This window comes from Zootermopsis nevadensis, unplaced genomic scaffold (assembly GCF_977971745.1).
Source record: "Zootermopsis nevadensis isolate Lab colony 2312 unplaced genomic scaffold, Znev_1.0 Znev_ptg000022l, whole genome shotgun sequence".
NCBI classification, from domain to species: domain Eukaryota; kingdom Metazoa; phylum Arthropoda; class Insecta; order Blattodea; family Termopsidae; genus Zootermopsis; species Zootermopsis nevadensis.
In genome coordinates, this window is record NW_028259154.1 from 19735270 (window position 1) to 19758739 (window position 23470).

Sequence of the window (23470 nt, forward strand, 5' to 3'; positions counted from 1 at the left end):
CGCTAAATGAAACTTTAATAACGAAAATAGTTGTCTACTGGGTTCCGATCACTCATTGTCCTAATGATGGAGGCAGCAAGGACCTCTGAAACGTTGGCAAACTTCTACCAGACTACACGGCGCTACAACCCAGACGACAGCCATCTTCGTATTCACGTTCGTGAAAACCTGAAATCCAACTTGAAACTGACAATGTTTCTAAAATTGTGTAATAAAAAAAAGAGAGAAGGTAGCTGGAATATTTAAGTTGTTAAAATGAGTGGCTACAGGTTGGATTCGATTCTCGGCGAGAGCATTTAATTTCGGTTCTCACTGCGACGAGTATGAAGATGGTTGTCTTCTGGGATGTATCTCATAGTAGGTAGATATTATCGACGTTTCAGGGTATATTACTGCCTTTAAACGTCGATCATTACTTACTAATCTAGACGGCACATCATCCGAGAAAACAGCCATCTCAGTGAATTCCTACTTTTTCGTCCAGACCGTATCTGTGACGCATCCAGTCTCAGAGACAAGAGATACCGAGGTTTAAGAGTTCTGAGTATGAAGTTTCTTACTCTCTCTCGTCCGGTGAAGAAGTCTATAGTGCGTGGAGCTGTACCTCCAAACTCTTTACGCCGTCATGGTGAAGTGCTTACCCTCAAGTACAACTTTTACCTTCTGTGGACTTCCAGGATTCGATTCCCTATTGGAGGAGGGGGGGGGTTATTTATTGATTTCTTCGTTCAAACAGGATGTGATTCCTACCTGATGGATACTGGAAGGATTTTATTCAAGATTAAAGAGACCGAAACGTGAAGTCAGCTATTAATCTCCACCTCGATTCGAGGTCTAGAATGCATAGTTTTATATGCACGCCTATCTGTTAATCTTCAAACATAAGGAAATAATTTACCGACAAAAGTTTTGACATTAAAAATTATTGGTAGTGCATTATTGGTTGTTTCATGTTCAGTTCTGTCCACGAGCTTTTTATTTTCTGTTTTGTTACTGTATCTCCAATTTTGGCAGTGCGCAATCCCCACAGAAGACCCACTTTTGGAAATTCTCTGCAACTGCTGACATCATGGAATATTTTACAGTCTTACGGCTTATCCGACGACGTTATAACTCAGAAGTAACGGTTCAAGTTGAATGAATTATTTTCTAAATCATCGAATACGGGGTTGTAAATTACTGCATCATACTGAAGAACTACCCTGATGATGGAAGTAGAAAACATCTTCGAAATTTCTGTACACGCTTAAGAATTGTGGTTGTTTATGAAGGGTAATTTATTAGTGTAAACAAAGTACTTGACATTACAATAAATCTTAAATATTGTATGAAGTTTTTGGTTGGATTCGTTTGGCATAGAATAGGCAGCAGTGGCGGGCTCTTGTAAGAGATTTGGTGGGCATTCTGATCTATAAAAGGTAGGGAGTTTGTTTATCATGTGAGTGATTATTAGCTTATCAAAAGCGACAGTGCTTTGTAGAGATAATATAATAATCACTACATTTTAGTATTTTGGACACACATAAAATAAATACAAACTATCATTTTGTTTTTGTACCTAGCTGAATTGTGACGCCCTCATGCAAAGTAGTTTTAATCGTCTCTTTGCTTGAGTAACTAGGCAGTTCAGCTCGGCACATCAATATTTCAGTTTATCACCACAGTAGAGCACGAAGTATGTGTTTGGTGAGTTGGCCTCTTTGTATCACAACATTCTGTGGAATTCCCTTGAGTCAGGACTTTACCCTGAGTATCAGCTTCTCGCAGTATGCCCACTACGTGACGGCCAGAAAAAGGATCATTCTAGAATGCTTGGTTTTGACGTTGGCTTAACTCTAGTGATTAAAGTAGTTTAAGAGCAACTTAGAATGCAGTACACAGGCATTAGTTGGATCTCATTTTGCTTCCACTGAAATAATGACATTCATTATTCTTTCTACCTTAACCCCCAAATTGTACCCAAAGTACTTAGTTTTCTCGGAGCTAATAGTCGTTCATCTGTTAAATAAAATCTGCATCTTTTATGAAGCATTGTTGGTCCATTAATGTGAACACAAGAGTCAACCACTGGTCTATATCCTGAATGAGATTAACTCTATTAAGTCCTTACTCTAAAGCTCTAAACTCTTCTTTAGTTTTCAGATTCTTCGACTGAAATTCTGCATGTATTTTTAATCTCTCCAATGCTGTTACTAACCTGTGTCTCATATATATATACCTATTTTTACAAATTAATATAATAAAACTGAAGTTGGGAGTCTCTAAGGATATCGCCGCTTCGTGTATTGTGGTATATATTGATCGATGCTTCAGAAGTGCTTATTGCTTCTATCTTCAGGGCGATAAACCTCACTGTGCAGCATCCTAGAAGTAGGCTATCTTCATACTCGTCGACGTGAGAGCCTGAAATCTCACAATAAAAGTGGTTTACTTAATTTCGTACTTCTCAGACCACTTTATTTTCGTTATTTGCCATTAGTGACAAGAACTAAAAAATATAATTGTAACTGTTAGTTCCGGAGGAAAGTGTAGACGCATTTACAGGATAGAATTATGGGGAAACTGAAAAACTTGTCGTGCTGTAGTTAGCGGCAAAATGTCCAGTTCAGTTGTGTCGGAAATTAAAAACAGCTCGATGACGCGCTTTGCGCGGTGGCTGTTGCATTTTTTTTATGAACTTCAAAGTTCAGTTTTTATTTATTGTTCTTTCCGGTTTGAACAGCGAAGTTTATATTAAAAAACATTCGTATATTCTGTTCCTATTCTCATAGATACACATTACGTCTACATTAGAAAGAGTAGTTAATTAATGATGGTCAGAAACATAATTATGTCTTAAAACAGAAAAAGTCACAAGTAATTATTATCGATAAAATGTTAGATTATTAGATGTTTAAGTCCATGGCACATTGTTATATGTTACCATTATCTTTAAAAGTAGTTACGTAATAGCCAGATTTACAATTACTTCGATAAGCGTACTTAGTTTCCTGCTTTGGGGTACTTAATGTGAATCGATCATTTAAAAATTATGTGAGTCCACTTTCTGAAAGAAAAAAGAAAGAAAGACGTAATAATCCAGCAATACACAGTTATTTTTAGGTTGATTTATTTTTCCCATGAATAATTGGCTATAATATGTTTTTCTACAGTTTTATTTTACGAAGATCTTTTGCATCGTGTTGTTTTACTAAGTATCAATATAATATTTAATGAGCATTGTACGACTCACGTAGTTCTATTCTTTTTACCACTGACGGGGTTACCAGAACCTAAACTAAAACCTAGTACCAAAATGGCAAGTGTCTAAGACTCTTACCATTTAACTTGGCAACATACTGTAGGTAAAACTTGAACCGAAGTGGTTCTTGTAGGAAACAAAGAATTTGCCTCTGGTGTTTTTCCATGGTAGCAATAGCTCATTCCTCTCAAAAAGCATAATCATGCGTTTCTGAAAATGATTTATATAGCATTGTAGCTAATTACAATAAACAAATGAAAAGTTCTAATTGTTTTGAATCTAATTATTTTGAGTATATGCTTTATTACTTCATAATGGAATAGGGAACTTTGCATTTATGTTACATCAACAAATAATAAATTTTGCATGTGGTGGTATTTGAGTAAATTCTTTCACAATACATTTACGAAATTTATGAATCAGAAACGCGTATCTTTTGTGCCTGTTAGCAGTTTATTGTTTTCGTTTGCCTTCTCCTAACGGTCTGTTACGCGCAAGTCTTCAACCATTGCGTTGTCTGCGCATGTGTTATAGACGTCGACACCGCGGCGACTACGTTCCTGGTATTAAGCTACTGGTACGCCTGCGTGAGTGAGTGTACTCTGGGCCGTATAAGTGACCGTGCACACTTGTTCTGAACCACAGTTGCAGACATTCGGCAAAGTCACTGCGACCATCAACCTTCGCTGGAGACTTTGTTTTCGGGGTCATAGCTTCATAGCTTGTTATCCGTGTATGTGAACGCATCCGATCGTAACCATAGCAACGCGACAATGCGAGTTCTAATTTCACAGCTCTTTATTTGAATCTTATATTCTACCAGTCTTTATATCAAAGATATAACAGTGCATAGTATGTAAGTCATTCGAGTGTTTATGTAGGTGTAACGAAGCGTGATGATGTAAATTAACTATTTCATGTTCCAAAATCGAAAAAAAGAAAATTGTATTTGCGTAATAGATCAATGTCGTCGTTATTATTATATTTATGTTTTTAGTGATATACCAAAATTTTTCTTGTGTTAATATGTAACAATATAAGTTCTGGAAGTTAACTGAGAGACGGATATATAATGTAGTAATGTATTACACTTTACGAAGCGTAGAGTTGATCGTTTATGTAGGCCCATGTTGTAACAGTAGTCGTTTCTGCTAATAATTAAGTTACGCATAATATTATTAACCTGTAGCAAAATATACAGAAACAGTTCGCATGTTTCTGAGTATTGGCCGCAAGCCAATTAGCATTTCGGAATAAATACCTTAATGTTATAAATGTTAAGTCGCAACATGATAAGATATTAATCTATTAATGTCTTTCTTGTCTGCTGTCATGCATTAGTGGGGAAAAGCATATTAACTCTCCTTTGGTTTTCATTCCAGTCAGTAATCGTTAAATCAATTCGTTACGAGGCATCTTAATTGAAAATCTAACGCGAAACTGGAAAAAAACAGTCTGTTTCTTTAACAGAGCGGTGTGCAACACCTTATTGCAAAACAAGCCCAGAAATAGTGCGCCTATTCGTAATTAGGAGTGGTGGTTAGTCGCGTGTGTGCTGATGAGGATTCAGTTCAGCAGCGCCTTGTGTTGTCACCATGAGGCTCGCCGGGGAGTCAGTATCTTCACCTGGTAGCTCCCGCTATAGTCGGTCACCACGTGGGCCCTCAAGGGCTCCCCTCGCCCGGGCGGCGCGGCCCCGAGATTCTAAGACCAGCAGCCACAGTAGTAATGGGAGGGTGTACGGCGTCGTGGGCGTCGTGGCGCTCAGTTGCTACCTCAACGGCCTGACCGGGGACTTCGTCCACGATGACATTCCCGCGGTCACGCAGAACAAGGACGTGCTGGGACTCAGCCCCCTGAGCCACGTGTTCCGCAATGACTTCTGGGGCACTGCGATGAGCGACGTTAACAGCCACAAGTCCTACAGGCCACTCACCACACTCACCTTCAGGTACGAAATTGTCGTCTGCAAATTATTGTATTGTGAGACACTTTGGGAAAATTATTAAAATTTTATCTATATGAGACCGACAACACACAAACCAAAATGTTAATAACCTAAAAACCTTTATTGTACGAAATTTAATCAAAACCCGTCATTACGTTGTAAACGTAAGGCTAATACAGCCGCTCAGCGAACTTCACGACCGACTAAGGAGTTTCCTGCTTTGAATTTGGAAAGTCCGGTTAAAATATTGGCCCAGGGACCAGCTGTCTTGTTCAAAATTTTGCGTAATGTTTCTCTGACCCTCCATTCATTCTGGAATGCCGCTTTAAATTAGGTCACGACTTCTTCCTTCCACAACTTTTCCAATACATTACTCGTTAATCAGTATGCGTGTATCTTTGTGACCTACTGACAGTGTCGTTAAATCAGTCACGAACAGACACAACTGTTCCTTTGTGTGTACTTATGAGAGATGGAGAAAGGCTTAGGAACATAATTGTCATTGTGAATGTATTTATCGTTTTACGGGAAACTTAATATTTCGTTGCGACCGTGTGATGAACCGTTTCGCTGCAAGTTTCTTCGATCAGGCAGTGGTGGCTTTCACTGGTAATTTCAGTGAACAGAAAGCCACACAACCGCCATTCTATCAAAAGTTGTGGAATATCTTTGTACCACAACACTCTTGCTTTCCTATTACAGGTACAAGAATAAAGGTGAACGACACGAAGCTGTGGATGATAAACGAGGTGGCATTTACGTACGGGAAACATTGGTTTTATGAATAAGATGACAATTTTTCAGTTCCAAGTAAACGCTTTCTGCATTTTAAAGGAGTATTATACACGTTTATTAAAAAATCCGAGTTGCATTTAGGAATAAATTGAGAACAAATTAAATTCAGGGAATGCGTGCTATCATTTAGGCCACAATATTTACCTTTTCCCCCCTTTTTGAAAAATAAAGAATATAAATACAAAATTTTAAATTTACCTGCTGTATGTGGATTTGAAACATTAAGGAAGAAGAAGACATTGAAGGTGTTCGAGTAATTATTTAGACCTGAGAGAGATGGACAGTGACAGCTTCAGGAAGCTTGAGAAAATTACCCGGTTTTTACCATGGAATTTGTTAATAGATATTGATTTTTTTACCGTTTTTCATATGTATTACTGCGTGGATAAAATTTGGTAGCACGAAATAATTTATTTTTCTGTGTAACTATCAGAGATGAAATCATTTGGTTTCTATGAAATCAATTCAGTTGGATTTGGTTATTGTTTTCAATTAAATCTGTTTAATTCAATTCAATTCAATTAATTTATTTACGTGTTTGCCAACAGTATATAAAAATAATGGTAAATAAATTATTTTTATTGTACAGAGTGTCCACGTGAAATCTTTGTGGTCTTCTTGTCTGGTGGATCCTTCTCAAAAACACGTCTGTAATTTCTTTTAACTGTAATAGTAGATTTCCTTGTGGAAAACCAAACTGATCATTGAGCTGCCTGTTGTGGAGACGCCATTTTGCGTATTGTCGACTGCAGCGCCGCCACTGATTACCTGCAAGACCTCTGGAAAAAAGGAAATAAACTTTTTGAGTTGCTCTACAGAGTACCGCAAACCGCGTGTTTCTATCTGATTGGTTTGTTAATGGGGAGAGATTTTATGTGGACACTCTGTATTATAGCAGAATTCCTAGTATTTGAAAAGTCGTATATTGAAGCTATAATCAAATAAGCAAGATCTATTCAATTCACAGTAGTAAACCACATTTGACCTTTAAATGTTATTCCTTTGTAGTCTTAGCTCTTTATACACGCACGTGTAGCATTGTACATCACTTTATATTCTTACTGTACAGTGAGTGTTCTTTCATAACCAGCAGGTTTGAAAATTTGAGAAAGGGACCTAAATATTTATACGCTTATTTGACCTCAGTCTCTACTGATCCTGCATTAGTTGTTTCATAATATAAAATCAATAAACGTTCGTCATAAAACAGGCACACCTATCAAACCACCGCGTGAAAATATAATTGACAAGGTAATTCAAGCAGATAATTTCGTTGGTTATTCTGAGCTGGATCCATAGACCTACGACCGTTGTGGCAAAAATAATGAAATAGGAGGTCTTCTCGGACGATCAGCCATGTACGAATGTCGTTGTAACCCAGCGTTTCAAAGACTCTCTTATCCTCTATCATCAGGCAAATGTAATCTACGAAACGTTGGATTGCATGATCGCCTTAGAACACTTCATGGCATTCAGTCGCCGTGAAGCTTCGAATCTTAACTAACACTGTGGCAGCAGTACCCGGATCCAACATTGTTTATACGAAATCACTACAGACGATTCAGAGCAACTTTTTGCCTAATTCCTCAATACCTATCTCTTAAAGGATCCATATTAATGTTTCCCATTATCACATTTTCGAGGCGATTTCCGTTAATATTCTGGATGTGATAGCCTTCTTGTCTTCCCTTCCTAGCCCTATGCCGACTCCATATTTTTGTCTAGATTTTACTATCCAGAACTGACAACTACTACTATGAGTAGAACCAACTGTCATTTTATTCGTAGTTGGAGATTTAACTAATAGGTCCGTTGAAATTCAAAGGGGATTCTTTCATTTCTTTATCCTTACTTCTTTTCTTCAAAGAGTTAAGGTGATTGGATTTTTCTCTCGTATTTCAAAGTCGTTGTCGAACTGAAAGTAACAAATTCAATTGGCCTTCAAATCAGGACGTTTTGTAACGCAACTAAAGAAGAGGATATAAGAGACCCCATTTATTCTGGTGCTCCAAAATCCGTGCAAAAAGAGTTTGTACAAGTGTTGGCAGTTGGATAGACGGGAGGTGTTGGAATCTCCCTGTAAACCTCCCTCACTAACATCGAGTTTAATCGTTATTGTCCGTGAACTACTCGATGAGTATGGTTAGTCAGAATGGATTTCTACTATAAGATCTAATTTGAAGTAAAGGCGAATGTTTTAAAAGCTATGTATACATAAACCATATTTGCATTGTATCGAAAATACTTCAAGTGATGTAAAATCAAAACTGCACGATTCCATTACTTCACTGCCCTTTAGTACTAATATGTATCCTGTTTATAAGTGATAGTATTGTGTAGAAATAGAAGCAAGCTGTATTTCCGACGTTTTGGAGATCCTTATTGGTCTAATCTTCAAGGAGAATTGTCTCTGTAGATATGTGGACATTTTATGACGCAATTGGTTATTATTAGACGAAACTCAACAGTTCCCACCAATCTATGGACATGTACTACGTATATCGACAAAGGCCGTTGGGTAGTTACTTTGTATTCTTCTTCTTCTTCTATGGCTCTCTGGTCCGCATTCGGTCCATGGCCTCCTCAATTCTCCTCTTCCATTCGGTCCTCTGTTAGGTCCGTCTGTCCAAGGCTTTGATTGAGGTTTCGAAACATCTTCCTTTTTATGGTGCAAGGTTGCTAGCCTTGCGACCAACCCCCAACCTGGAGGACCAGGGTACCTGTCTTAGTCTGACCTCACCCCCTCGACCAATCTGTCTAGGGAGGCCCTACCAGTAGCTATGCTACCGCCAGCATAGCTCTTGGGATCACTGAGGTACTCAAGCCCCACCACCACGATAAGGTGCAGGTACCATTAAGTGGGGAGTTACTTTGTATTAAGGACTTCTGAAATGTCAACACAATTTTATTATCATGTACAAAATATATAATTTATAATTATTAAAATTCAGTGGAAAGATGAATTATTATAAAGGTTTATATAGTTGAATGGGGTGAGAGTGTTCAGCTTCAAGTTCTTCTAAGTTTTTAGATTTTAGGAAATGCCCTTTATGGTTTTAAAGAAAGCGGTAACCTTAACCCAACGCATCGCTCAAGTTCAAAATAAAAGTTAACCTTTGTCCTTTTAAAGTAATAACGATTTAGTTGCGGGAGAGAGCAGATTCGGTCTTTTCGTGGCATAAATGCAGCGCTTTAAACGGCGTTCGAAACGAGCTGAAATGATAACACGGTGACGCTGAAAACTGTAAGGAATTAGAATTTCCTTCAGAAGGTTTTTGTTTCGACAGTAGCGGATTCTTCTTCGTGCTCTTCCATTCAATTTTTGTGACACAGTTTTGAGAACATGAGTTTTAACAGGCTGTCATCGTGCGCGCCAACTTCAAAGTTCTCTTTACTTTTATCCTGTGACTAGGAATAAAATGGAAATCCTATCGGATACAATATTAATTTGTACTTCTACCATTTCCACCCATGCAGAAAGAATTTTGGTCGAAGACTATTTATGTGGAGGCTTTAACTAATATAAATATGTAAAATATTTTCCACAACACTATATTATTTCAAAGAATAAATGTGCGCATCCTTGTAAGATATGACATTGGTACTCTGAATAAATTAATTTGCATTACATTGTATTACAAGTGTGTCAGAGAAGTTGCACATCAAATTAATACGTCATAATATAATGCTTTCCTTTTGGGTAGGAGAAACTTCAGGAATTTTAAGAAGAAAAGAGGTAATTTTGTTTGGTCTCCTGTTCTGTAAAAGACTATAGAAATTAAATTGTAATTAGTTGTAATAGTAGTACAATAGTAATAATAATGTTGTTCTCAGTAGCAGTTAATTTTCACCGTAATCTGACAATTTCAGTCCTGAGTTTTGGAATTTAGTGCAAGATTGTAATTGTAGTTATTTTTTTGTTTATCTGCTACTGATGTTTGACAATTTTTAAATTGATCATGGCATAAATAACTTTTGTTGTGAACCAACAACTCTGGTTTTTGTGAAAGACCGGAATAAATTATCGTTATTAAATGAAATTGTTTCTTTTTCAAGTCTAGTCGCAGGCCCTCCCGAGTGGCCGCTTGCCTTCAAGTCAGAATATTTTAAGACAATATGGTGAGAGAGAGTGGTTTCAATTCATCTGGCTCAGGATAGGAACCGATGACTAGCGGGTCATTTTTCGACACGGTAGTGAATTTTGTGGTTTCATAAAAGACGTGGAATATCTTGACGAACTTTATCATACACCACCGTAATTTTGTAAGAAGTCTTGATGTTGACAAATGTTATAGGAAAGTGATGCATTATGAAGTCTGTATCGATATTTTAAAAGCTATTTGACATATGAGAAAGACAGAATGCTAGATGGTAACATGTGTAACAGAGCTATGGCCAACTTTCAATATCCATTTGTTTTATGTACACACAATATGCCGTCTTGAGAAGAACATTTGTTTCAGCAATTTCAATACTTACGATGAGTTTCTGTTATACGAAACGGGGTAAATCAAGTTCTAATCTAAACGTGCCCTGAAATCAATCTTGAAAATCCCAGTACGTGACTTTAAAATAAAGTGTAGTAATTTCGTACATCTGGTTCGATACTTGTTTTGAAACATTTTTCAGCTTATACACGTAAGTCCCATACTTGTTACATGCACTTCAAGACTTTGCTTTCAAAGAATTTCAGAAAAGTGTAATTATTTATTATTAAAAATGCCTAGTTGTGTGTCACTATGTACTGTGTTATTTTAGGTTTAATCCAGCATAGATTAAACTTGAAATGTGAAACCAGAAACGTCTCTAATCGATCAGTAAACTTGTTATTAAGTCTCCGAAGATCTAACTTCAAAGAGCAGAGTAGTACTTGAGAAGCAAATAGTCGCTTAGCTAGTCAACAAATTACTCGGTTTCCATGGGACCTGGACTTTCATTCCAGAACTCGTATGAGACAGCCATTGGTTCTTATGTGAGCCGGATAAATTCAGTCTACATCGTCGCACCCTATTCCTCTAACATTCATTTTAATATTATCCTGTTATCTACTCTTAGGTCTCCTAAGTTGTCGCTTTCCTTAATTTTCCATGAATGAATGGCTTTATGCGTTTCTCATTGTAATCTATGTGATTGTATCAGTTATTATCAGTGACTGTCGTTACATTGACGTCTTCCGTATTATGCTTTTGGGATTAGTGCTAGAATTTTCGAACTACCGAATTTCAGATACACATTAGGATTAGTAATACTTTTTATATGTGAATATTAACTGCACAAAATCTTAAATTAACAGCCGCTGTAGTTAATTTAGCGAGAAGAAAAGCAAAATACTGTTGGATGGACTTTTAAAATAAATTAAGAAGTGTTAAAAGAACTTTACTGGACAACATAGCGAAATATAAAACCAACTGAATTTAACATGTTGAGTGAATACAAAGATACACTTCCCAATCTTTTAAAGAAATACAAACCACATGGATGAAGGAGTCATAGACGACCACTAACGAGATTTGTAGAGTTGAGGCTGGAATAGACCAACAAGTGACTTAATACTTTGACTGCTGGATGATATGATAATGATGAAATTAGTGGCTGGCAACTATCAACACCAAACTTGAGAAATTCTGAATGCAAGGATAATACGCTACTTGGCTGAATGCCTGTTCCCAATGCTTTAGTACATCCTGTACTCTTAAGAAGAACGAAAAATTGTCACAATTACGTTATTACTTTTTACGAACCCCAGAAATTCTGGTATATTTTATGTTAATTGTTTTGTTTCGAAATGCAAAACAAACCTTGCTTTCCTTCTGTTACAAGATTTGTTTCCTTTTAATCTCGTTCTAAGGCTCAGATGTTAACTTTGTTCATCTACTTTTAGATTCTCGTTATCTCGTTTCTGTTGCAAAATATATTAGGTTAGCACCAGAGAAATTGTCTTCTTCTTTTTGTGATCATCTCTCTCGGGCAATCAGCCGCGTTAGCTGGTTACCGTAGTAAACCAACTTTTCGGGAACAAACTCTGTCCCCATCTTCAGGGTTCTGATGTGACTGGATCCTCGGAAGTCGCCTGTGTGTTACACAGGCGACTTCCGAGTTTGTTCCCGAAACGTCGGTTTACTACGGTAACCATCTAACCCTGCTGATTGCCCGAGAAGATTTTATTGATTGCACTCGCCGCGAAAGTCTCAAAACCTGTATCATCTCTGTTGTCTGCCTCACGTTTCTTCATTTTTAGCTGCTTAACTATTTATAATTACTAGATGTGTAATGGTTGCCATACGATTTTAATGCCTTCACAGCTCTAAATTGGTACGAAGTGTCGACCTATCGATCATACTTGTGAATGTCATAGTGACTTTCTCCCCTCTCCTGGCCACATAATATATGTGACTCTGTACCCACTTCAGTAATAAACTGTTACCACTCCATGTTAACAGTTTACAAATGAGTGTTCTGAAATTCTCACCCCACGCAGTTATGACGTCGTCTACTCATTTAATTAAAACACGATTCCTGGCAACAAGACCACTTCAATAGGAATGTTCTGGTACCAAGAAATTATTCTTGATTGGCGTAGGGCTAACTGACGTCGTACGCCGTCTAACTTTCTGTAAGAGGAGAAGATGAAGGGAACTGTACACTTCGCAAAATATTGTAAAATTTCGGAGTAAGATACTAGGAGAACATGCAGCACGTGTGGGGAGGCTTGATATTGGATTAGAAAACGTATGTAAAAAACCATGAAAGGGAGAGACCACTGAAGAGATCTAAATATAGATGGGGTGTGGATACACTGTTTCGTAACTCATTACTTCCAAATAATGGTTTCTGCTGATCTCCACGTACAGACATTTCTGAACGTACACAGGAACATAATAAGAATATTCATAATTTTCACTCTTTACCAAACGTTAATTTGATCAAATGAAGGACGAGAGAAGAAATGAGAAATGCACACAGAATCTTCATGCAAAACACTGAAGGGACCGGATCGCTTAGGTGTAAACTGTAGGACACTGTCAATGTGGATATTAAATAAATATGTGGTGACGATGTGGAAAGCCTCGTAATGGAGTCGAGAGGAAGGCTGTTGTGAACACGAATTTTCAGCTTTCATAAATAAAGGTATATTCTTGACCAGATGAGCGAATGTTAGTTTTTCAAGAAGGAAGCACCTCAGTGGAATTTATTAACAGTGACATTATTGTAACGACGGAAAGGTCAACATTATGCCAAGATCACGACAATAAGAGTCAGACGGTATGCCAAGTAGAGGATTTTAATTATTACAAGGTCATTCGAGTATCATTTTTTAACCGCATATTTCTCCAGATCTGTAGGTATCTGAGTGCCCATACTCATGTCAGACTGAGGTAACGGACAGGTCAAAGTCATGTCGAGATCACGACAAAGTGAGTCTAAGCTAATAGGAAAATAGCAAAGTACGATCATTTCAGCGGTATGTTATCAGACTTCCCTACCTTCAATAGCCTCGACTGACTCGGGATAACTTCGGAGGACATGGATTCCTATTCGAAAGTTGTTCTTTCTGAGTCCCTCCATACGCTCCTTCAGTTTGGCCCTAACCTTTTGAATCACCCTGTATAGCAGATGTATTCATATTACTAGTAGAGGTCTTCCTCCATATTGATTGGCATAAAACCTATGAAGCTCTGTAATATTTATTACACAAATCGATGTGTTGGGTCAAAGTTAATATATTATCGACTTACTCGAATGGGGAAACCATGTATAGGACCAGCTGTGTGGCATTTGAACTTTTCTTGCAGCTAATATGATACAGTAACTAACAGCGGGCAGCAAATTCCTTGATGAGAAGGTAATAGTCGCTCGGCAGGTTTTACGGAAGGTTCATTACCGCGTTCAAAACAGCCCACAGTATGAGGTACAACGCAAGCCTTTAGTTCACTTACATATTATACCACATATATTCAACACCACTAATAGGAAAAGGATAATGAATGTTACCTTAGATTAGTCTCATATAGCCCTTCTGCTTCATTCATCCAACTTGGGTTCAAATATTATCTTTACCACCGATGTTGTGGTTTGAGTTCATAAATAAATATCAACGTTTCGGAGAAACATAGGTCACTTTTACACGGCATCACAACTCACAATTTCTAACTTCATCGTTCTCTAATTAGCGTCCAGCCGAATAATTTCTCTTATGCTGGTTTTTAATTATTTTTCGGAACCATTTGTTCTCGCAATTTATGCATTTCCTGTTTCGTTAGATATTTCATGACTTGTAGGTCGTTAGAACAAAGTGCCAGTTATTCTGTTCTCAGCAGTAGCCAGCGACGTGGGTATAATAACGAGGGCTGCTGTTTGATTTCTTGATTTGTGAACTTTGAAATAATGTGGTATTTGAACCCCCTTTTATATGACACGTTCTACAACTTAAATGTTTAATTTGCTATCCCGTAGGATGGTCACATACAGAATCGAACTTTGATAAATATTATGGTAAAATTAAGAGAATTTGAAGAGACATTTGCTTGTTCTTTCAAATTAGAACACTTCAGTACGCGATGAAGTGTGTTTAGGACAACATAAACATAATAGAATAGTGTAAGTATAAATAAAAGTTTGGTTTCGTTTTTGATAATACCTGTACGTTGTTAATACAGCCACTTCCCACAAAACTACTCGCGTAAAAAAAAAGAACAACTTAAAATGACAACGTTTTAACGTGGCATAAAGATTTTCTGCTAACAAAACTTTTTAAGTGGTCATGCATTATGTTCTTTTCTCTGCTGTGATGTGTGTTGACTAAAACAACGGAAGGATGGGTAAAAAGAAACGCGTTCTGCTTGTGATTATATACTGGAAAGAAACGGTAATTTAACACTCGTACAAGGGAAAGTAAAAGATTTATACGATAAAAGAGCATTTTTATATTGCTTCCATATTTCTCTGTCCAAAGTCTAAAATGATGTTTACTTATCGGAACTTGTTATCCTTAATGGATATTTTAAGTATAAAAACATCATCCATCAACACTAAACTTTCTTATTCTGTAAGTATTACACTTTTGTGTACAGTAGCATGCTTATAACAAGCACATAAGTTGAATTGAAGATGTGTTCTGCATGTAAGAATAATCTCGATCTAATGAAACAAAAAATATATTAGCTGTTATGAACAATTCTGATTATATTTTAAGTTTTGTATTACTTTTCTAAAATAGTATGAGTCTGTGAATACTGGCTTGACTGTAATATCGGTTTAACTCATTTGACGAGCAATAAATTTAGTGAATGTGTGCATAGTCAAACCGAGGTAAGAATGTGTGAAACACTGTACGTGTGGATGAAGTAGAACTGATGGAATTTCATTTTGTTTGTTCGGTTTTGGGGGGGCAAGAAAGCAAGCATAACTCATCAAACCCTAATGCTTTCTCTCATCATCTGCCAAAAAGAGCTATTCTTTTGACATGTTTCACGGCTTCTCAGCACTGCTTTTAAAATGATTAAAGCTCAACTTTAACTTTGAACGTAATTCTTTTACTTCATCCTAGGAGAAAGATGAAAACGTCTTTTTGAACAATCTCAAACTTGCGTTCTTATACAGCACTTCCATATTATCCATTAATAATAATAATAATAATAAACCGTTATTATTGTAATATTTGTCATTAACAGTGGTTATAAACACCACTTCCATCGTATCACAAGTTTTGAAATTGGTATTGTGTTATGATAGGTTAAACAATTCAATGAATTTCTTGAGATACTACTGCTCGAGAAATTCTCAACATTTTATAGCTCTATTACCGTATTCGGCCATGGAACTTCTTTTGAGCCAGTTTGATCCATTTCACACCATCATAACAGTGTATGTATTTTATGTGGGAATTTAAAATCATATTGAGGCGAAATGGGCGAATCTGTATTTTCATGTTATTGATTCTGAATTTCTGTGCTGAAAACTTTGTCACATAGCAAGCAAATAAAATTGACCACGTTTTTAATTTCTGCCCTCAAACATACACACAGACACATTATTGTTTCTAGTGTTTTTATTATTATTATTATTTAAATATATATTTATTATTCAAGTCTATACACAAACTTTTAAAATTGTTGATGTTAAAATTTAAAATTAATATTAATATTTTGCGCCATTCATCGTTATCCCGATGTTACAATATTGCGCTTTATACTACTACATGTTTCAATGTCATAGCATCATCTTCAGGTTTTTTATCTTTAAAACTACTCTATATTTATTAATGCAAGCTTTTCATTGATTTATTTGTTTTGTAGATTACTGTTGTGGGTGTTCCTTTGATCTTCTTATTATTTTGCATATTATTTTATATAATTAGTTCATTTGTTTTTTTTTTATGTTAATGTTTCACTGTTAGGCACATTATTTAGCTCATTTACTGTTCATTATTTTGCAATAAATTAATGAATTGATTTATTGTCATTATTATATTGTACACTTCTATATTTAGTTCATTATTTGTTTTGTATTGCTATGTTTGCTTTTATTATTTTCTTTTGTATTGTTAGTGCTTGGCTGTTATTGGCCTTTTTGGCTGTTGCCAAGCACTCAAATAAATGAATTGAATTGAATTGAATTTTTCATATTATGTTAGTTGTTCATTATTCTGTGAAACAATTAATTAACATCTGAGTTATTAATATTATTTATATGAAGCGCAATATTGTAACATCGGGATAACGATGAATGGCGCAAAATATTAATATTAATTTTAAATTTTAACATCAACAATTTTAAAAGTTTGTGTATAGACTTGAATAATAAATATATATTTGAATTTTAAACACAAACATGACGCATCTAAACTATAAACTTAATATTATTATTTAGTTGCCGGAATCATGTATGAAACGAAAATGGTTTAGGTATCACGGATTATATTGCAAATAGGATTTATTTTGTCAGTACACGTCACTAAATCCAATATATTAGAAGTCCCGGTTTCAAATGTTTAGCTAATTTGGCTGTATTTTCGTCGCATTTGACGGTAAAACGCTGTAAAAATTCTTCGACATATTTAGTCTGTCCATCTTTCCGCATGTGACAACACAATGAATTTCCATTAAAAAAGTTTTTTTTACTGAAATATGTCGACGCATTCCAGTTTTTGTTAAAATAGGACAGAAATATCAAGGATTTTAAATTAAGACTGACACGAATTTCTGCTCGCGGAGGTGACTGTGTGGGAACCCCGGTGTGGATATTTCTGCCTGAAACATCCTCAGCCATGTGGCAATAACGTGGGAATTCTGCACGCAGACTACCATTAGGCAACCCAGACAATCATAGGTCATGTATTCCTTATGCTATGCGTACATTTCGAATCTTGTTACTTACAAAAATACCATATATTTCCTTATAGATCTAATTTCCACACATGTTATTTTAGTACATTGATCTCTCATCGGTCCCTCAGGGACTGGTTATCATGCGTACCAGTTGGTTGCTTAGTACGTGTGTAAACATTATACCGCATAGAGGTGGGTGTTTCTACGTGTCTGCTCAGATCAGTCAGTAACCTATGAAATTTCTGAGCTTTACAACTGCCACTGCCATGCACGATTATAACATCATTGCACGCGCACATGTACCGAATGTTTCTCTCTCACGCATCAGCCAGAGGGAGAATATTTGTAAATATTCCCAAACACTGTGCAGAAATTCGCTTGTAGACCTGTAACGAACAAATAAATGTAACCAAAATTTTGTACAGAGTGAGCTGAAGTGTTTCACTGTTTCCGGTACATGCAAAATATTAATGTCTTATAAACTCATACATCTTAGTTTTAATGATCATAACAAAACTTGGCAGTATTGCACTTTAATATTGTAATATAAAATACAAAAGAATTTATCTGAAATATCCAAATAGGACCGACAGTTTGAATTGCGGGTTTAGGATAATCCTAGAAACATTAGGATAATTTGTGTTATGTTAAATTGTAGATTCAGTCCGTAACACTTCATAAGGTTAGCTTATAATGCGAGGAATTAGCAGATTAGCTTCTTTTCATATACGAGGTGCGATCGGAAAGTTTCAAGACTGCACCTATAAAAACCCGTACACTTATCTCAGGTATTAAATTCATCCATCACCCTCGAAGTAGTTCCCCTGGGAGTGAACACAACGATCCCAGCACCGCTGAAAAGCCTGGAAGCATCCCTGGAAATCTTTCTTTGTCAGCCTGTTAAGCACCATCTGCGATTCTGCCTGAATCTCTTCTATCGTCTCAAATCTCCTTCCCTTTAGCTGAATTTTCATCTTTGGGAAGAGGAAGAAGTCACACGGAGCTAAATCCGGCGAATAAGGAGGGTGCGGGATGACGGCCATGGTGTTTGAGGCCAAAAGCTGCCGAACTTTGAGGGCGGTGTGCGCTGGCGCGTTGTCATGATGCGTCGCATGTGCCGGCTGGCACACTGATTCACTATGAATGTAGGCCGCACACCCTAGCGGCAGAAGCTTGTACTACATCCGGTTCGCCGTCTATTGACACAGTCTTGAAACTTTCCGATCGCACCTCGTATTGTTTGTCTTAAGGGATACAAGCCACTATAAAAACGATATTTCCGTTTTTAATATAGAAAATATTAAAATGGAAGTTACTTTGTCCGAGACTTACTTAGTAGCTCAGCTTCATTGCCCGTAGATGGCGGGATACTATTAAAATGTACCTTAAATTAATTTTGCATGGTGTAAGATTTGAGGTTTTGTGAGACTTGAGGTTTTCGCAGCGGTAAGTCTGAAGATTACTGTCTTCTTGGTTGTTGCGCTTTGTAATCTGGTTGATGTCCACAAACGGTTCAGAGGACCTGCTACCTCCGTCATCAGGGCGTTTAAGGTGTTATGACTAGATTCTTGTTGTTCGGGACAGAGACCAGTAGCAGGGTTAAATGAAGATGGTAACGAAACTTGTGTTTCATACAAATCTGTTAATTTCTTGACTGGTTAATCTACAATTACGCTGTTTCCCCAAGAAGGACTCTGTTAATTGGAGTTAATTGTTGTTCGGTGCACATAACACGAAATGTTGTGTAACGAAATATCATTTTGGTGATAGGTTCTTGGGATTACTGTTCCAACAAAAAGAAGTCAGAAAGTAAATGTTTTGATAGGACGGAGGTGGGTTGCGAAATCTGCGGATGTAAGGCTCTACGAACTCGTCCCATTCTATTCATCCTGTTTTCCTTTCGCAAAAGACTTTCCATTGTGGACGGATATTACATGTTTTAAGGGCGAACACTGATATGAATGCATTGCATACAGTTTGAATGATATTTTTGAATGAACATAAAATACCACTCTCGAAGTTGATTCAAAACTTTCAGTATTTTTAAGGGGGAAAGGAACTGGTGGTATCGGTGAGCATTTCCGCTTTAGAATAGCATAACGAAATGAATGGAGATTTTTGTTGCTTTTCTATACATACGTTCCGTATTAAGTGGACAGATGTATTTTCACGTCGGCTACATCTCAATAGGGCATGGAATTCCCATAATTCCCATCCAGTGCCAATGTGATTCTGTTGTTTGCAGCGAAGGAAACATTTTGATTATCCACAAATTAATATTAGTAGCTTTTTTATCCCCTAGAAGGCTGTCTCGTATATTTATTCAGTTACGAAATCGCTTTTACCGCGGACGTGCTAAATTTCTTTGTACTTAAGTCTGAATAAGTTTTACTCACTCTATTTCATCCATTTGTTGTCTGTTTCTTATTAAAGGAGAATAATTGCTTTCGTCCCTTACCAATTTTTACACTACACCTGATAGGTATGATAGGACATAAATAGTCATAATATTGTTGATATTGGCCTTTTTGGCTGTTGTCAAGCTCTTAAATAAATGAATTGAATTATTACGATACTAATTATTATAACATGAAGAGTTTCGTCATACGAATAAGTCGATTATATTATTGGGCCTATGATGTGATCGACATGATATGCATGCTTCGTGAAAGTCGAAATATCTGATATGTAACCTTCTCCAGCATCCCGTTTCTTCGTTGATCTCGCGTTCAAGTATTCTACTCAGCACTCGTCACTTACGAGTGTTTATCACCCCTGCTTCGTGTTTGAGAAGTACCGGATTCAATGTATTCGTGTTTTTTTTTTCCGTCACCCAGGCAAATTTTGGTATAATTCATTTCACTAGAGAATGGTCGCTTCCTACCGTATCCTGTCCAATACATTATTCATCGTATTATTCGGGGCTACATAATATGAGCTACTGACAGCGTCGTTAAATTAAGTACAAATAAATCGGTTTAAATCTGTTCTGCCCTTAATGTTAGAGGCAGAGTTTAGGAATATAAAAATCAGAAACATTATATTATTATACCATCTATTCACCACTTCCATGTACCCGAGACAGACCTTGTCCCTAAGGTGCATAGGGCAGCAGCTATTTCCGAGATATATATTGTTTTTAGCAAGTGCTACATATAGTATATAATTTTATTTTATGACAGCGTCTTTCGGATTATGTTTGAAGATCCCAAAATGGCGGTCTTCTGCAGTTGCCTGATGTCGTGTTCGCCCGGGATGTTGGCCAAATATTTTATGAGTAACCTGGAGACAGTTCCTGTTGCTTCTATAATTATTGGGATTATATTATATTATTCGCCGTTTTATACCTAATTGAATTTTACAGCTAACTAAGATTGTACTTAAACTATTCTAATCTATTCGGAATTGGCTGAAGAAATCCAGTCATTACATTCTATTGGTGAGTCCAGTGTATCTGATACGAATTAGAGGAACTAATGGTCAATTATCGCTCTTGACAGTCAGTGAGTTCAATTATGTTCAAATTTACAGACAATTAATACTATTTGTGGTATACCAGGCCCCCATTAAATTAAACTTGGTCCTGATCAATAACACATGACAGCAAACTAACAAGTGATTGCGTCACACGAATGTGAGGGTGCGAACAGAATTTCCATATCTCCTGCTCTCTTATGCGGTAGTGATATTTTTGGCTTCTTAAGAGACAATGAGATTTATTCTTCGGGAGGGACGCCAGCTCTTCCCAGCAGGTCGAGGCGACCCGATGCTTCTCTGCTCTGCTATCTACGAAACTCACCGACTTTATCCATGTTTTGTGAACTGCATGTGGTTTTAAAGGGTCGAATGTGGAAAACCGAATGATTATGAATGATAAGCTGTGAAGGATGGGGAATAATGCGGGCGTGACTTTAACGTATGATCGTGTTTTGCCAGATGAGACTCACCTGTCAGAGAATCAAAGAAGAACTTCAGTTACACCAGCAAATTAGCTTTCTAATTAGTACACTGACGTACGGAATTTTCGGTCGTTTTAAACTACTGGGAGCGGAAACTCTGCATTTAATGAATTCTCTGATATAAGACCTTCCTTGAACAATGGAGATTTACGGTGCCTTTAAGAAGTTCATTACCTTTACATAATTCACTTTGCGATATTTTGAGCAGGTTTAATTCAATCAGCAACTTGTTACTGTATTTTAAGTAGGATCTGAGGTTTCCATGACAGTGGGTCCGAATATGGCTGTCTTCTGGGTTGTAGCGAAGTGTAGTCTGGTAGAAGTTTACAACGTTTCGGAGGTCCTTGCTACTTCCATCATGAGGGCGATGAGTCTACCAGACTATACGGTACTAAAACCCGGAACACTTCCATCTTTGTTCAAATTTTCTGTTTAAATTATTTGAAAATGCTTTCCTTCTATATTTAGGTGGTTCAGATTGTGTCATGTGTTGTGGCTTCCCCCTCCCTCTTATAAAAAATAATTTTAAATTTGTTGTATAATTTCCTACCGGTAGTATGGGTGGTTTAAAACTCTAATCCTTCAGGTCCCTTTAATGCATTATCCTGTGGCGTTCTTGTAAAATGTATGGAACTAAAGCATATGAAGGGCTGATTCTTCATACACCTGTTCACTTCCTCTAAGTGAAAAACTTCAAACGTGGCAGACAAGCACATTGTTTAACGGTGTGGCTTCCAGCAACTTTTCTGGGCGGACCATCAGCTGCTGTGTTCGAGTCTGAGTAATGGAGCAACCACAGGGCCGTTTGGGGATTTAGATACGTGGTTTACGTTCGCGCGGGCTTTGTCTCTCTTCCTCTGATAACCCACAGCACACCATTGTCTACCGGCAAAGCCATAGAAAAACAAAATGGTGCTGGTAACGATGTAGAACAAGTGCTGTACAGTATTAAGAGTGTTTCCGAACTTAGACCAGATTCTAGACTGCCGTGCTCGATTTATCTTGCTGTAGACACGTTTACTAACTCAGCAACCAAACCGCATAGTCAGTCCTATAATGCAGTCATCCAGTTAGTCAGATATTAGTCTTTCTTCAATTAACTCAGACACTTGAAATGAACAGAATTAAATTACATTCGAGATTAGTTCATTTATATAATTGCCTGATCTGTAAGTTATGCACTTATATTATACTTTTTTGACGACTATTAAATGGCCACTTCTTCGATTAATAATCTAGTTTGTTAATTAGTTAATAAGAAGGAACTAACACTTATGGTCTCAAGGGCCCTGATTTATGTTACAGACCGTGTGTGTTTCTCCACGGTTGTTTGTTTTAAAAATATGATGCCGTTCGTCATGGAATGTATTTACGCAGAATAATTAGTTTAGCATGTGTGAAACTGCCGGAATCGATATACTCAGATGTGGAACACCGATTTCCAGATCCAAAAGGGCAACGCGGATTTGTCACGACAATTTTCACATGTGACTCAGAGATGGGATTCGGCCCGAGATCCCTAGAGACACCAATGATCTCGCAGCCAATCAGCCACAGTGAAACATTTGTCAGGCGTCCTATGTGCGGGGATCATAGCGTAATTTCGTGATCCTGTCATAATTCCGGAGGATTTATATACAAACCATGTGATTCTTCATGTAGACCTACTTTGTAATTAACGTGTAATTCTATAATGATTCTTATTTATTATTAATTTTGAAGGTTTCATCTTGATGAGAAGCAGGAATACGCTGAAATAAGCCGACGGTGTGAAGTTTTTTATTATTAATAATATTATTACATTCACACTACATGTTTCTGAATTATCATATCATCTTCAGCCGTGTAACTTAAATATAGATACATATTGTATAGGTTGTTATATATATATATATATATATATATATATATATATATATAACTGTTTATAACTTGTTAAACTACGTTGGGTCCAAGCGAAGGTTTTTGCAATGTTCATACGTTCTACAAATAATACCTGTAGAAGGTTTATAGAACAGCTGTATTTAAGATCATTAAAAATTTCACTTTTTTATTTTTAACATTCGGTTTAAACATAGAAATGAATTTACAGTAACTTTTAAAATTTAGCAGCGCTCCTGAAATAAAATACAAAGATATAAATGTATATTTTTGTTGCGAAAATTTGTGGTGGCCTCGATACTGTCACTTGCTTCCCATA

General features: G+C 36.9%; 1 protein-coding gene across 3 annotated transcripts in view; it reads left to right on the forward strand.

Moving 5' to 3' along the window:
• The first annotated feature begins 3842 nt into the window (after nt 1-3842).
• LOC110832267 (protein O-mannosyl-transferase TMTC1-like) overlaps nt 3843-23470 on the forward strand; it is a 214944-nt gene continuing 195316 nt past the window's right edge. Inside the window, exons 1-2 of one of the 3 annotated variants that reach the window (XM_087353257.1) lie at nt 3843-4097; nt 4624-5192. In XM_087353257.1, coding sequence (XP_087209383.1) covers nt 4837-5192 — 356 coding nt within the window. In that variant the 5' untranslated portion in view covers nt 3843-4097; nt 4624-4836. The remainder of the gene's footprint in view (nt 4098-4623; nt 5193-23470) is intronic. The other 2 variants (XM_087353258.1, XM_087353259.1) reach the window with 2 other exon arrangements.